This window comes from Rhineura floridana, chromosome 5 (assembly GCF_030035675.1).
Source record: "Rhineura floridana isolate rRhiFlo1 chromosome 5, rRhiFlo1.hap2, whole genome shotgun sequence".
NCBI lineage: Eukaryota > Metazoa > Chordata > Lepidosauria > Squamata > Rhineuridae > Rhineura > Rhineura floridana.
The window spans coordinates 45,736,581-45,752,446 of record NC_084484.1 but is presented as its reverse complement, the minus strand read 5'-3'; the positions used below and the strand labels follow the sequence as shown (position 1 = coordinate 45,752,446).

The 15,866-nt window shown below is 42.9% G+C and overlaps 1 protein-coding gene across 5 annotated transcripts in view; it reads right to left on the bottom strand.

Moving 5' to 3' along the window:
• BIVM (basic, immunoglobulin-like variable motif containing) overlaps positions 1 to 15,801 on the bottom strand; it is a 31,247-nt gene extending 15,446 nt beyond the window's left edge. Inside the window, exons 1-6 of one of the 5 annotated variants that reach the window (XM_061626616.1) lie at positions 15,698 to 15,801; positions 13,506 to 14,128; positions 4,826 to 5,422; positions 3,065 to 3,188; positions 462 to 557; positions 200 to 304 (exon numbers count right to left, since the gene is read on the bottom strand). In XM_061626616.1, coding sequence (XP_061482600.1) covers positions 200 to 304; positions 462 to 557; positions 3,065 to 3,188; positions 4,826 to 5,306 — 806 coding nt within the window. In that variant the 5' untranslated portion in view covers positions 5,307 to 5,422; positions 13,506 to 14,128; positions 15,698 to 15,801. Of the gene's footprint in view, positions 1 to 199; positions 305 to 461; positions 558 to 3,064; positions 3,189 to 4,825; positions 5,423 to 9,628; positions 9,755 to 9,885; positions 9,979 to 13,505; positions 14,129 to 15,697 lie in introns of those variants that run through there. The other 4 variants (XM_061626617.1, XM_061626618.1, XM_061626615.1 and 1 more) reach the window with 4 other exon arrangements.
• Positions 15,802 to 15,866: the final 65 nt, after the last annotated feature.

The following is a 15,866-nucleotide window of genomic DNA, read 5'->3' as shown; positions in this document are numbered from 1 at the left end:
GCCCTCGGCCAGGGTCCGACCTGGTCTCCCTTTGGTACTGGCCCTGCTCAGAAGTAAACCACACTGAACTCAATAGAACTTACTCCCAGGTACTTCTACATACAACAACAACTGAATGCTATTTAAGACAGTTTAAAAAACAGATATATGTATATAACCCTATGGAACAGTGTAAGATATTTCAAGAACACAATTTTACCTCATTAATGTAGTATTTCCAGTAAATGGTCCAAATCTAATTTCTTCAAAAGGAGGTTGAAATCCCAATATATGCAAAGCCTCTTCTTGAGTAATAGATGGTAAGCTAGTTAAAAATAAGATGAGAATGTAAGGAATTATTATTTTTAAAAGCAAGGATTAGGCTGCATCTTAAGCACACTTACTAGGATGTAAGTCCCACCGAATCCAACAGGACTTACTCCCAAGTGAACATATTTAAATAGCTACTCAGAATGACTTACTTTCCAGCTCCCATTGTGCTATATAGGAAATTCCAGCAAGATACTAAAGAGGAAATTCCACAGGAAGTCTTATATTGTGGACGACTTATACAGTACCTAAAAAAGAGCACATAGCTTAAATGTATGTAGCCATGTCAAGACAAAAACAAAGAAAAACAATGTACTTCACTTTTACTGTTGACAAATATATATTTCATTCAGTTGCAAAATTTACTTCACAAGTGAAAATATTGCTCCTCTCAAGAAAACTGTTACTTCGGTACTCTTTCACTCTATATATTTATCTTACGTAACAAGTTGATGTACCTAGAACTACTTCACCAAAGCCTTAGCCAATAGGACAGCAATAAAGTTTGACAGAACAAAGACCAGATGCCACTTTAAGAAACAGATGTGCAGATTCCCAAACATGATGCCATTAGGTTTTTAGAACTGGCCAGTACAACGTCTCTGTGAAACAATTAAACTAAGTTAGTGGATCTCTTAAAAACACTGATTTCAGGACAGTTATCATTAAGAACACTGATTATTTCAGGCCAGTTATATTGCTGCAATATTTTTTGCTGGAGACAAACCCATCACTTAGAATTACTGACAGCAACTTAATCCATCCATTTTAGAGGTTGTGGGAAAACCTCGGGCCTTTACTATCAACACATATGTTCTAGATCCAAAGAGATATCTTATTTATTTATTTATTTTCATTTCTAGACCGCCCATAGCTAATAGCTCTCTGGGCGGTGTACAAAACGAGATTAAAATACAATATAGAATAAAATCAGTAACAAAGAGGAACACATTAAACTAAAACATTAAACATAAAACATTAAACATTAAAACATTAAAATGCCTGGGAGTATAGCCAGGTCTTAACCTGGCGCCTAAAAGAAAGAACCGTAGGCGCCAGGCGTATTTCCTCCGGTAAGCTGTTCCACAATTCGGGGGCCACCACAGAAAAGGCCCTAGATCTAGTAACAGCCCTCCAGGCATCCTGGTGAGTTGGTACCCGGAGGAGGGCCTTAGATACTGAACGAAGTGAACGGGTAGGTTCATAGCGGGAGAGGCGTTCCACAAGGTATTGCGGTCCCACACCGTGTAAGGCTTTATAGGTCAACACCAGCACCTTGAATCTGGCTCGGAAACAAATAGGTAGCCAGTGCAAGCGGGCCAGGACAGGTGTTATATGCGCAGACCGATTGGTCCTCGTCAACAGCCTGGTTGCCGCATTTTGCACTAGCTGAAGTTTCCGAACAGTCTTCAAGGGCAGCCCTATGTAGAGCGCATTACAGTAATCCAATCTAGAAGTTACCAGAGCGTGGACAACAGAGGCAAGATCATCACTGTCCAGATAGGGGCGTAGTTGGGCTACTAAGCGAAGGTGGTAAAACGCATTCCGTGCCACTGAGGCCACTTGAGCCTCGAGCGACAAGGAAGAGTCAAAAAGGACCCCCAAACTATGAACCTGTTCCTTCAAGGGGAGTGTAACCCCATCTAGAACAGGATAAACATCCACCATCTGGGCAGGGAAAGAGCTCACCAACAGTGTCTCAGTCTTGTCTGGATTGAGTCTCAGTTTATTAGCTCTCATCCAGTCCATTATCGCGGTCAGGCAACGGTTCAGCACATCAACAGCCTCACCTGAAGAAGGTGAAAAGGAGAAGTAGAGCTGCACGTCATCAGCGTACTGATGACAACGCACTCCAAAACTCCCGATGACCGCACCCAGAGGCTGCATGTAGATGTTAAAGAGCATGGGGGACAAAACCGACCCCTGAGGGACTCCACAATGGAGAGTCCAGGGTGTCGAGCAATGTTCCCCAAGCACTACCTTCTGGCGACGATCCGCTAAGTAGGAGCAGAGCCACTGCCAAGCAGTGCCCCCAACTCCCAACTCCGCGAGCGTCCCCAGAAGGATACCATGGTCGATGGTATCAAAAGCCGCTGAGAGATCAAGGAGAATCAACAGAGTCACACTCCCCCTGTCCCTCTCCCGACAAAGGTCATCATACAGGGCGACCAAGGCTGTTTCAGTGCCAAAACCGGACCTAAAACCGGATTGAAACGGATCCAGATAATCGGTTTCATCCAAGAGCGCCTGGAGCTGGCCAGCGACCACCCGCTCCAAAACCTTGCCCAAAAAAGGGACATTCGCCACCGGTCTATAGTTGTTCAAAACATCTGGGTCCAAAGAAGGTTTCTTTAAAAGAGGTCTTATTACTGCCTCCTTGAGACTGCCAGGGACTACTCCCTCTCTCAAGGAGGCATTTATCTTGAAATCTCCTCAGCCTTAATTTTACTCCTCTTTCCCCACCACCATCTTTGAACATACAAGAATATTGTTGTGCCCATCGCCCACCCCCGAGGAGGCAAGCCACCCATCTAAGAGAGAGGCTTGGAGTGCATAACTACACACACAATTTTAATGGAGCCGCAATGCAGCAGCCTTGTAATATATGCATCATTTTGATTTAACACTTCCATAAACATAGGCATCCCTGTGATCTGAGTGCTTTCACCATAAACAGAGTGGTATTCAACATGGATTTAAAAAATCATATTTCGACATTCATAATTATAGTAGAATGGTAGCTTTTGAAAACTACCATCTTCGGAGGTCTAACACTTTTCGTTGTTTTATTTCTTCAAGGGCATAATGTTGTGGACATTCTCTATGTTTACTTTTTTTTTCTATAGACATTTTCTTGGTTCCTTGCTTCTTCATGTTACCTGTAAAATAAATTTAATAAGTAATTTTTTTGATACCCAGTACATTAAAACATCTGTTTTCCAAGAGAATTGCCAAAAGAAAAAAGCAATCATGCAATAAGGGAATTCTCCACAGTGGTCAGTCATACCGGACTCTAAAATAAATCCCAAATCTGAGGTATGTACTGTGTAAGTATACACAGCTTGGTTTAATTTGTTAATCTATACTGGATGCAACAAATGGACTCATCCCAAATTTAGACTCTTTGGCAAGGGAAGAAAGATGTTTTAGAGTACTAGGGTGTAAGAGAGAGGCATATACAGAAAGCAAAACTTAAGTAGGAAGACAAGAGCCAAACAGATTATCAAAGGCATGCAAACTTAATTAAAGTGAACACATCCACTGACTCTGGTCAGCAGGCATCATGCACATTTTAAAGTGCCTTCTCATAATGAGGCCCAAATGTTAGGACAGAGGTAAGGAACCTAGGGCCCTCCAGATATTGGTGGAATACAACTTGCATCAGCCTCAGCCAACATGGCCAATGGTCAGGAACGATGGGAGTTTCCAAGCAAATCTGGAGGGCCACTGGTTCCTCACTTCCATGTTAAGGGATTGTGAAGGTCTGCAAACTATAGAGGAGTCTGTTTCCTTTGATACACATCCTACACACAGTTATCAGCAATTATGCCTTGCCTTTAACATTTCTTTTAAATAATAATAAAAAAAAATCATGCACATTGTGCATCAAGTCTAAATTTCACATGGCTCAACAAATAAAATTGCTTACACGCACCACTGTGACTTCCAAATAAAACTATGCAACATTTAACATCAAGACAGATTTGGGGGATAGCTAGGAGTACATAATACTGCTCTCCCCAAAGTAAGGATGCAACAATTAGACTGTATAAACATAGATTTCCATTAAGTATAGAAGCACAAATTTTAAAAGTGTGACTGAAGTCAGTGATATCTAGCAACCTTCACATTTTTTCTCTAGAAAAAATGGTTTCATGTTGTTTCATATACGTTGTCACCCTAACTGACCCAAATTCCCTCCATGAACAGCTACACTGTACCATCTCCACCTTCACCCAAAATCCACCTCTTGTGTGAAGCCTTTGACTTAATTCTGAGCAAAGCAAACCAAATCCTTGATCCACTATGTTGCAGAGGGTTTCAGTGAGGTAAAGAAGGTGTCCCTCCACCCAGTCCTGGCTTTGCCAACCTCCACCAGCAGGGGAGCCAAACTGCAGGTGGACTAAAGCTACCACCAGCTGTATCCATGCCAGAAGAAACCCATGAAATGAGGTGTTTTGGGGGTGAAGCTGAGACAGATTCTGTTGGATCTCGAGTCAGCCCTGCTGCCATCATGCAATGTCAATAGGCTCAATCCACACCTCTTTATCGGGCCAGCCTGGGATCTGGTGCAGTTAAGGGGCATTTTTTCTCCCTCCACTTCTGCCCTCGTCAGTTGTAGCAGCGGGGCTGCGAATGGAATGGTGGCTACACCATTCCATCAAACCCCATCACTGATAGCCAGAGGTTTGGATTAGAGACTAAAAATATTTTCATGAGTAGTTTTCCATTTATCAGTATTTTTTTTAAATACAGACCTTGACTATCTGAATGTTTCAAAAGAATTTCATTGTACCTGCTTGATTCTTCAGATCTGGGGATGAATCACTGAATTCAGACTTATCAATTTCCCATGCCAATGGGAGTTTTCCAAGGCTATTGGACAAACTTTCCAAGTTAGTATCTTCATTGTAAACTATGTCCGATGTGCCAGTTCGAATGCCAATAAAAGCAGGAGAATTATTTCCAACATTTAAGGCAGGGTTGTCTTGTAGGCAGGCACTAACTGTAGCACTTGGGCTTTTGCAAATTGATGTTACCTGGTTTAAAAAAGCATAGTCTGAACAGATAGTGTAAAACTTTTCTCGGGTGTGAGTCACCGGACATCCCCATGGATAATGCCTGTCCCCACTAGATCCAAGAGAAACAAGAGAGGCACCCGCAGCACAAAATGGTTTTACAGTACCATGAAGATTAACTTCTGAAGCTGTTCTTCCAGGTCCATGTTCATTTTCTCCAGAACCACTCTCTAGTTGAGAGTCTGCAATGTTAGGCATTGAATGAATGTACAAAGCTTTTCAAGATAACAAAAGGACAGTGAGCCACTGCTCCTTTTACATTCAGATGCTGTCTACATCACTTCCTCCAGATTTGTAAGATGATTTTGAAATTTCTGAAATTAAAAAAAAGATTATGTTTTCACATTATAATCCATATGTCAGAATTCCCTGCAGCAAAACTTGGGGCTGGTTCACATTTTTGCCTCCAAGCAATAGTCTGGGTGTCCCCAGGATGTAAATTCATGAAAAGAATATCTTCTTTGAGCTAGGCTCTCCTCAGTTACAGCCACCACATCTCTAGGGTGATTGAGGGCACTGCAGTGGATGAACAACCTAATATGGTGATCATGGAGATTACTGGAGATTGCTGAAGAGGAATCAGCATCTCAGACATTCTCTGTGGCAATGCGTTTGGGGACACTTGGAGATTTCATATCAGACAAGAAATTGACCGTGCATATGAAGATCCGAGTTTCAAAATCTCTGGCAAGAGCATTTACACTATACTGCAAGATATTTCTAAACATAAAGGACTGTCTGTGGCAACAGAACAAACTGTTCTATCTAGCTGCTCCATTGGTGGAACAGGCTGCAAAAGGTTGGCATGGGACAAAAGAAATCTCAGGAACATAGGAAGCTGCCTTTTATTGAGTTAATCCATCTAGGCCAGTACTGCTGACACTGACTGGCAACAGCTCTCAGGGCTGCACGCAGGATTTTTTCCTAATTCTACCTGGAGATGCTGAGGAATGAACCTGGGACCTTTTGCATACAAAGCACGTGCTCTACCAAGCTATGGGCTTTCCCCATACGTCAGTGCTGACATCATAGGAACCTGACTTATACAGAGTCTGACCATTGGTCCATCTAACTCAACAACGTTTCTATGCTGAATAGCAGCAATTCTCCAAGACTTCAGATAAGGGACAGTCCCAGCCCTACCTGGAGTTGCTGGTGACTAGAGATAGAAAGTTATGTTAATTTCAGTTTTCTCAGGTTCTCATTTTTCCAACCTTAAATTCAGTTCTCTACATCTCTGCAGCAATTCGTTTTTTTAAAAAAAAATCCTTGTAAAAATTCTCCAGCACTCTGTTAGTGTGCATTTCCCCTAATAAATACATTTTTGTAGGCAGTTTTGACTAACATAATTTTTTTAAGCAATTTCTCATCATATAATGCATTTTTGTATGTTATTTTCACTCATATATTCATTTTTATGCACACTTTCCCCTAACATGTTTGGTTGGCGAACTGCATTGCAAAATTTGAATAAGTGTGAATTTTGAAGTATTGCTCTGTTTCGGTTCTCATATTGTTTCAGTGAATTTGATAGATTCAGCTTCAAATGTGACCTGAATCAAATGTCTCACCCATCCCTACTGGTGACTGAACCTGGGACCTTCTATATGTAAAGCAGAACTATGGCCCTTAAAATGATAGTCTGACAGCTGCATGATGATATCATGAAATGGCAAGGAGGACCTTGTTCCAAAAGGTCTACAACAAAACCCTCACCTTCTTCAGTTAAAAAAACACAAAACCCTGTACATGGGAACATCACTTTATGGAACAGACAGAACTCCATCAAAAAGATACAATACTTTTACATTGTGATGCAACCATCATGGCTGGTGCCAGAACATGGAGAAGCTATGCAGAGCTGATGGCAAACTTGCCACACAGTTTCCAGAATGGGAAAGGCAAGACAATGAATACAGGATCTCATATGACACAAGACTCCTGGCAAATATGGAAAATGGGTGGGTGCATGCTGGGGTCCATGGGGGAAGGATCATCCCTCTGCATTATAAGCTCTCTCCCTCTACCCATTGCTACTTAAGGGTACCCACTGACAGGTCTTGCCCAGAAGCTCCTAAAATCCTGGAGTGTGTTCTGGAAATTGCATTTGCTAAGGATCTGTGTGTCCACTCTCACACTATCACCGCCACCACGTGGACTGTACAATTTGGCAAGAGAGCAAGTGCATAAACTTTACAAAAAGACAGCAGTAAAGCAAAATGCTATCACATTTTTCAACAAAGCCAAGCATGAGATTGTTTGCCAATTTTTATAACATTAAAAAACATTCATATGACAGCTTCCTATTTGTAGCCATCTCAACTTTAATACTTGTCTACAGCAGAACATTGTAGCTTCTTGAATTGGTCATATGGAAACAAGCTCGTGCATCTATTCTCTGCCTGCTTTTTGGATTAATCTGAATTTTCTGATCACCACACCAGAGCTAATAGCCATAGCAACACTGGTTAAGAGTCAACCCTCACCAATATTTAAGCAGTACATGAATGAATTTATATGGGGATTTCAAAAGATTCTGGACAAAGCTCCTCCACACTTGGATTTAACAACATTATTTTGCAATGTTTTTTCACTTAACACAAGGGAAGATTTTATTTGACTTTTGGCCACAGTTCATTTGACAAAAGAATCTAAAAGGGAACACGTTGCATATGATTTCTGCCAAATGAGGAAGAGATTGGATGTATCTCTCCAAGAATGATCTAGTCAGTCTGTGGATTCCCCCTAACTCCAACAGTGGCATTCTGATTTACAGATTAACTTGATGGTCTCTCCTCAACAGCCGATTTACTCCGAATGCCTGCTGCACGGATCATAGATATAAAAGTCTGTGAAATGTTTTAAGCACCTAGAGGAGGACACCACTATGCAAAAACAATTATTGTTGTTCTTCATTTATTATTATAGAATGCAATTTTGGAAAAGTGCTCCCATTTGCAAGAATAGAACTTCTGTGCTTTAACAGCTGCATGAATGCAAGAGCCTTGAAGTCCAGTACTCTTGCAAATAAATTGGCAAAACTTACTAGCCCACAATTATTTTGTACTAGCCTGCCAGTTCATACCCATCAATGTTCGCAATTTGTGCCACACTGATGGCACAAACGGGGAATACTATGTTCTCCTGGAGCTGACAAAAGCTCCCCTTCCTAATGACTTGGAGAATTCTTTCTGTTTACAAGCCTACAGTCTAGCATTTTGTTTCCAACAGTAACCTGCCAGACGGTTCAGAAGCAAGGCATGAACAGCCCTTCCTTATTTGCCTCCAGCACCTGGTAGTCAGTGGTATATAAGCCTTTGAACATGGAGCATCTAATTAACTATCATAGCTAATAGCATAGATGCTTTTATCTCCCACAAATTAGTCTATGCCCTTTTAAAGCCATTCCATTGGATTTAAAATGAACTAGAGGCCATTATGTCATGTCTTGGTAGTGAATTCCATTGCAATTCATGAATTAGCATCTGTGCATTCCATTAGTTATTTACAGTAGGGGTGTACAGCAGGTAGATCAGGATCTAACTGGTAGATCTCTGAGTGATTCAAATAGGATTTGCAAGGATCTTTTTCTCCCAATTGTTTAACAATCACAACAACAAAATTACACCCCACCCCCAAACATATAATGCTGGAACGAAAAAGGGGCAGGGGTGAACTGGTGTGTGGAAGAACTGAATTCTAGCATCATGACACACATCCACTTTCTCCTCTAACCACTTTCTCCACACCATTTGGCATTTTATAAGCCTTTATTACACCCCCCCTTCTTGGTAGTCTTCCCAACTTTTTTTTAAAAGCCTCAAATACGTTATCCTTTCTCTTGACCATTGTGGTTGTCCTTTCCAGCACCTAACATTTACCATTATATCCTTTTTTGAGACTGACTAACCACAACTTGAAAGAAGAGTCATACAATCAGGCAACTATTACAACAAAACAGTTTAATCCTGCTACTTAAGACCACAGGCATGACAGGATGGGGGGGGGGTTGTGTGTGAAATTATTGTAACTAGACAAAGGCTCCCAAGACAGTAAGAGAAATATAATTAGATTGGAACATGAGCATCACCCCAAATGTCCATCTAGTCCAGCAATTCTTTTCCAGCACTGGCCATGCACTGAGGCCACGCAGCGCTCACTGACGGGATGAAGGCAAAGCCTTGGCCCCACTGTGTCATCCCTATAATACCTGGTTTCAAAGGTGTAACTGCCTCTCAACAAGGAGACTCTGTTCCACTTATCAGGGCTAATGTAACAACGTAGCATCCTCCATAGAACGGTTATTCTGAGTTCCTGTTTTCCAATAATAAATATAAGCACCAGGAGTGGATTTGCTTGCTTTCTCCATGATCAGTCAGCGAGCACTCGAATAAAAGACAACAGAGCCTACAACACAACGGCAGAAATCCCTGGCCCTTCCCGAATTTATCAAGAAACAACCCTTTGACCCCGGGATGAGGTATGACCTACAAGAAATCCTCCCCTTTGCTCGTCTTTACCTGCTTGGCGGCGGCCATGACTCGCAGTGCGGCGGCAGCAACAGCCCTTCCACTTTCTGCTGCGCGCACCACGGCCAAAAGGAAACGCTCGGGTCGACCCACGTCCCAGTTTACCTGCGCGCGCGCGCACGGCTCACGCAAACCACGCCCCTCACGCGAAGGCTTATGAGCATCCATTATCCAACCCGACCTAAATGGGGGTATATGGCGCGACACTGAGTCGGAGAAGCTGCGTTGCGAAGTTGCTTACAGATTACCTTGCTCTCGTGGGCTGACAATCCACAGCCGGGGTTGGTTGGTTGGTTAGCTGGGAAAAATTAATGAAAGAATCCCTGTCTGCGATCGGAATAGCTTTCTCTGTTTGCTCAGCAGCTGGTCATGGCAAGGTGTTGGAAGTGCTATGGGTTTAGCATGCCCAAGAATGAAATATCGTGATGCAAAGATGCCTGCGAATTAATCCCACTGAAAGTAAGGGGGAGGTGCTTCAGAGGAAACATGTTTTATAACTCAATCCTATTTATGTCTACTCATAAGTAAGTTCCATTAAGTCCAATAGGGTTTATTCACAGGTAAGATGGTATTATAGGAATGTAGCAATAGCATCTCACTGCCCAAGAGACCTAGGTAAAGAGAGATGGGTTTTTTAAACGTTTGTTTAAAATAATGATACCCCACCTTTTGTCACCATAACATATTAAATTTCTCTTCTTAACCTGTGACCACAGTCTATTTTAAGTATGTATTTATTTAAATAATTCACACAGTGTAAACAAATAAGGTGCATGACCAGATGGTGGATGTCCAACCTGTCCTGGATGGGGCTGCACTTCCCCTGAAGGAGCAGGTTCGTAGCTTGGGGGTTCTCCTAGAACCATCTCTGTCACTTGAGGCTTAGGTAGCCTCAGTGGCACGGAGTGCCTTCTGCCAGCTTCAGTTGATGGCCCAACTACGTTCCTATCTGGACAGGGATAACCTGGCTTCAGTTGTCCATGCTCTGGTAACCTCCAAATTAGATTACTGCAATGCACTCTATGTGGGGCTGCCTTTGAAGACTGTTCGGAAACTGCAGCTTGTGCAAAATGCAGCGGCCAGATTGGTAACAGGGACCAGACGGTCCGAACATATAAAACTGATTCTGACCTGCTTGCATTGGCTGCCTGTATGTTTCCGAGCTCAATTCAAGGTGCTGGTTTTGACTAATAAAGCCTTACACGGCTTGGGACCACAATATCTGATGGAACGCCTCTCTCAATACGAACCCACCCGTACACTACGTTCAAGATCAAAGGCCCTCCTCTGGATGCCTACTCCAAGGGAAGCTCGAAGGGTGGCAACAAGGGAGAGGGCCTTCTCAGCGGTGCCCCCCAAATTATGGAATGATTTTCCTGACGAGGTGTGCCTGGCGCCAACACTGTTATCTTTTTGGGACCAGGTCAAGACTTTCCTCTTCTCCCAGGCATTTTAGCATGTGTTTTAGCGTGTGTTTTAATTGTTTTTATATTGTTTTAAATTTTAAAATTGTGTTTTAAATTGTTTTTAAAATATGTGTTTTAAATTGTATATTTGTTTTAATGTTTTTGATTGCTGTAAACCGCCCAGAGAGCTTCAGCTATGGGGTGGTATACAAATGCAATACATAAATAAATGGGCAGCGAAAAAAAGAGGTGCCAGTACTCTGTTCTCGTGACTACAGTCACAAAAAAAAGAACTGGTATAATACCTTCAGCAAAACTTCCATAGTAGTTTACTTACAGATGTTTGTGTGTGGTGTTTAGTAATTTTAGGTACTTTTAAGAAATAATAACATTGAATAGAGGAAAGCTGTTTGTTTTCAGTACTACTTGCATCTTGTGAAGCAAAGAACTTGTGAAGGAAACTACTTCTGAGCCCATCAATAAGATTCAGAATGGACTGCTCTGTGTTGCAGCTGTGGCCTACTCTTACGGCTTTGAAATACAAATTATTTCGTTATAACCTGCCTTTTTTCTATGTGGAACTTGAGGCAACCAGGATTCCCTGGCAGTCTTCCTTCCAGACCCAGGCCTTCTTCTGTAGCCTTTGAAATGCACCGGGGGTGTTTTTTCACAGTGTGCTTTTGTACATAGGGGTTTGCAATTGTACTCATCTTCACGCAGTAACTTCATCTAAAGTAGCAGCTACTTCTGTGTTGTCTCTACACATCGGTGGGTGCGTTTTCAAACTCCCCTTCTCTCAGTTAGTGGCTGAAAGATTGCAGTCTTTCAAAAGAGGGGCTGGAAACTGGTGTGATGTTCATATACTGATGTACAGGGATATATATTGGCATACAGAGGCACTTAAATTACTGTACTGCTTCCAGTTTTGCCCATTTCATTCATAGACAAGTTAAACATGGTAAGGGGGAGTGGCACAGCCCTGCAGCATCAGTAGGTCTGTTGCACCAAAAGGAGGTGATCTGAGAAAGCGCTCTCTGTGTACACGTGCATGCAGGTAGCACTTGAGAAGTGCATCCTCAGCACAAAACGGATTATAAACATTCTCCTTTAGATCGACAAATAGTGTGGGACAAGGACTACATGGGGGTGATGCGCATACAGCACCCCAAAAAGGAAACTGCATCAAGCACTGAGAGCACAATATCATGCAGTGTGTACATGCCCTAAGTTCTGCAAGGTTTTTGTATTAGGTGCCTTCAGTCCAGGGGAATCTTTTGTGTCAATGAGATACTTCTCTCAGCATGTGCATCTGGGGGTTAGGATTGTGCCGTGAGCTACACTCTCTACAACCTATTCCTGCTTGGCTGTTTTGAGCTCTGCAGAATGGGCAAAGGGAAGGTATTTTATTTATTAGATTTCTATTGTGTCCTACCTCCCATACGAGCCCAGAGAGCCAAACAATAAAACAGTAAAATACTTAAAAAAAAACACATTCAAATATCCTTACAGCTAATAATTTCACCATTGCCAAGAACAGTATATTTCAACTGTCACATGCCCAGGTGAACAGGAATGTTTTTTAAAATCCCCCTGAATGCTAATAATGAGAGAAATAGATGCATCTCACCAGGAACGTAGGAAGCTCGCCTTTTACTAAGTCAGACTACTGGTCCATGTAGCTCAGTGCTGGCTACATTGACTAGCAGTGGCTCTCCAGGCTCTACCAGGAGATGCCAGGGAAGGCATTCCGTAAACAGGGAACTGCTACTGAGAAGACCCTGTTGTGGGTCATCACCAAGCAGCAGGGGCACCCACCAACACAAAACACAGCATGCTGCTGAAGGGTGATCCAGAGTCTGAAAATCCAGTTGCGTGCAAGGTGCTGTCAAGCAAGCCATTCTCATTCCTGATGTCTGAAAGAACAAAGAACTGGAATATAAGCAGATCTGCCCTCCAAGTTAAACAAACTGGATCGGATTCTGGGTTGTTCATAGAAGTGGGAGCAGCACCCTGCTGGAGTGAGGTCACAAGCAAAGAATGTTAAATCACATTAAAATTTGTAGAAATATGTCAGTATTACTAATAGGCAAAAAAACTTGCAGTTTAAGAATGTACCTATAGCCCACAGATATTTCTATCAAACTTTAAATAGCAGGGGAATTGGGCAGCTATAGCAAATGCACCAGGGGAGCAGGAGACCTGACCTCCTCTCTGAGATATTGTACTGCCCTACAAATTTGTCAAACTGCAAACACAATTTGGGTTGGTCTTTCACAGTCCAATCCACTTCCTGTGTAGCTTGGAAAAATTTAGTAACACCAAGACTGAGGGAAGGAAATGACACCTGAATAATCCTGACATCCTGCCGGGATGCCTGAAAGAGGCGTTTGTGAGACCATTACTGAAAAAACCCTCCTTAGACCCATTATGTTTGGGTAATTATCGACCAGTATCCAACTTACCTTTCTTAAGTAAAATAGTGGAGCGGGTGGTGACTAGTCAACTTCAACGGTTCCTAGTGGAAACGGATTATCTCGATCCATTCCAATCTGGTTTCAGACCTGGCCACAGGACCGAAACAGCTTTGGTCGCCTTGGTGGATGACCTTCGAAGGGAATTAGACAGGGGGAGTGTGTCCCTGTTGGTTCTCCTGGATCTCTCGGCGGCCTTTGATACCATTGACCATGGTATCCTTCTGGATCACCTATCCAGGATGGGGCTTCAGGGTACTGTTTTATGTTGGCTCCGCTCCTTCCTGGAGGGTCGAACCCAGAAGGTAATACTCGGAGACTCCTGCTCAGCCCCCTGGCCTTTGACCTGCGGGGTTCCACAGGGTTCTATTTTGTCTCCTTTGTTATTTAACGTCTATATGAAGCCGCTGGGTGAGGTCATCCGGAGGTTTGGAGTTCGTTACCATCGATATGCAGACAACACCCAGCTTTACTTCTCCTTTCCTCCTGATGCCAAGGAAGCCGTTCGACCCCTGAACCAGTGCCTGTCCTCAGTGGTGGATTGGATGAAGGTGAACAAGTTGAAATTAAATCCAGACAAGACAGAAATGCTCTTCGTCAGTCGTGGGGCCAAACTAGAAACGTGGAATGTACCTGTGTTAGACGGGGTTACACTCCCCCTGAAGACTCAAGTTCGCAGCTTGGGTGTGCTTCTGGACTCGGCTTTGAACCTGGAAGCTCAGGTTTCTGCTGTGTCCAGGAGCGCTTTTGCCCAGTTAAGACTGGTTCGCCAGCTGCGCCCGTTTTTAGAGATGTCTGATCTGACGAAGGTAACTCACGCCCTAGTTACATCCCGGCTTGACTACTGCAACGCACTCTACGTGGGGCTGCCTTTGAAGACAGTTCGGAAGCTTAAATTGGTTCAACGTGCAGCAGTAAGAATGCTGACAGGGGCTGACATTCGTGCCCATACAACCCCCCTGTTCCAGGAAGATAGAGCAGCATAGAAATGTTTTAAATAAATAAATAAATATCATGTGAAGGCCTGGTGGGGAAAATGCAAAGGCTGGGATGGGTGGGGAACCTCAGTTTTTCTTGGGTATTCAATGGAAAAATTGGAAACGGAGTGGGGAACTCTACACTTTTTCTCTTTTAGAATAAGGAAGTGAGATGCTTTTTAAGGCAGGGTTTTAAAAGTTTAGTTGTGACTGCACTTTACTGCATCAAAATAATTTTAATAACTATGCAAGACAACATTATTATATTAATTACTGTCACTCCCTGTATACTGTAGGCATTTACCACTCAAATCCTATTCCATAGGCTGCAGGGGAGGGGGAACTCTTTCAGCCCAAGGGCTGGATTGCTTTCTGGGCAACATTCTGGGGGCTGCATGCCAGTAGTGAGCAGAGTAACAAATGTGAATTTTAGCTTTGTACAGTATGTCGTTTGTACACACACATCCTCTATCATCCATCCAGGCATGCAAGAGGCATTATCAGAGTTCAAATACACATTCAAACCAGTGCATGGCTGTGGAGAGGGTATGACGTGGGGAGAGTCCCAAGGGCCGAACAGAGAGGCCTGGAGGGCCACATTTGGCACCAAGTCTGAGGTTCCCCATCGCTGAGCAATAGGGTGTTAACAGGATTTTATAAACCCAGTATACTGTATGTGGTGGATTGTGTGTGGAACAGAGGGCTAAATATATTGGCAAGAACTGCTGCTTATGTACATATTAAAATTAAACAAGGGCCTGTGGACAAACTAAGATGGCAGGTGGCTGGGGTCTTACACGCTAAACTTAGTACGGTGCCCAGTTGCTCTATAGGAAGAAGAAGAAAGGTATGAAAAAGGGGGAAGGAGATCCAGCTTCATTTAACTCAGTGGGACGCTTCTGAGTAAATATGCTTAGGACTGCACTACAAGACGTTTTAGCCTTTTATAAGCAAACGGTACAAGTATGCACTAACTTAGTTGCACATAATACATTTTGTGTTCTTAAAGCGCTAGAGTACATTTAAGTTTAAAAGTAATAAAATAAGTAATACATATATTACTCAATTTTTCAAAAGTGTTCACTGATTTCCCGCAAAAAACAAAAAAAATTCTACTCCCCTCACAGCTTCAAAATTTCCAGGAATTTCATTACTTTACATCCAGCTTCTCACCCCTTCTGTTGTGGATGGTCCCGTATACCTTACCTAGCCTCCTGCAGTGCTGCTCTTTAGGAGTTCCTATGCAGAAGAATACTTTCCACAGAGCCTCTGCAGCGTGTCGATTCTCCTGTGTTCCACCAACCTGAGCCAGCTGTGGTCTTAACACATTGTTCCAATCTTGCAAGAGGTTGTTGGACTACATTTCCCAGCATTA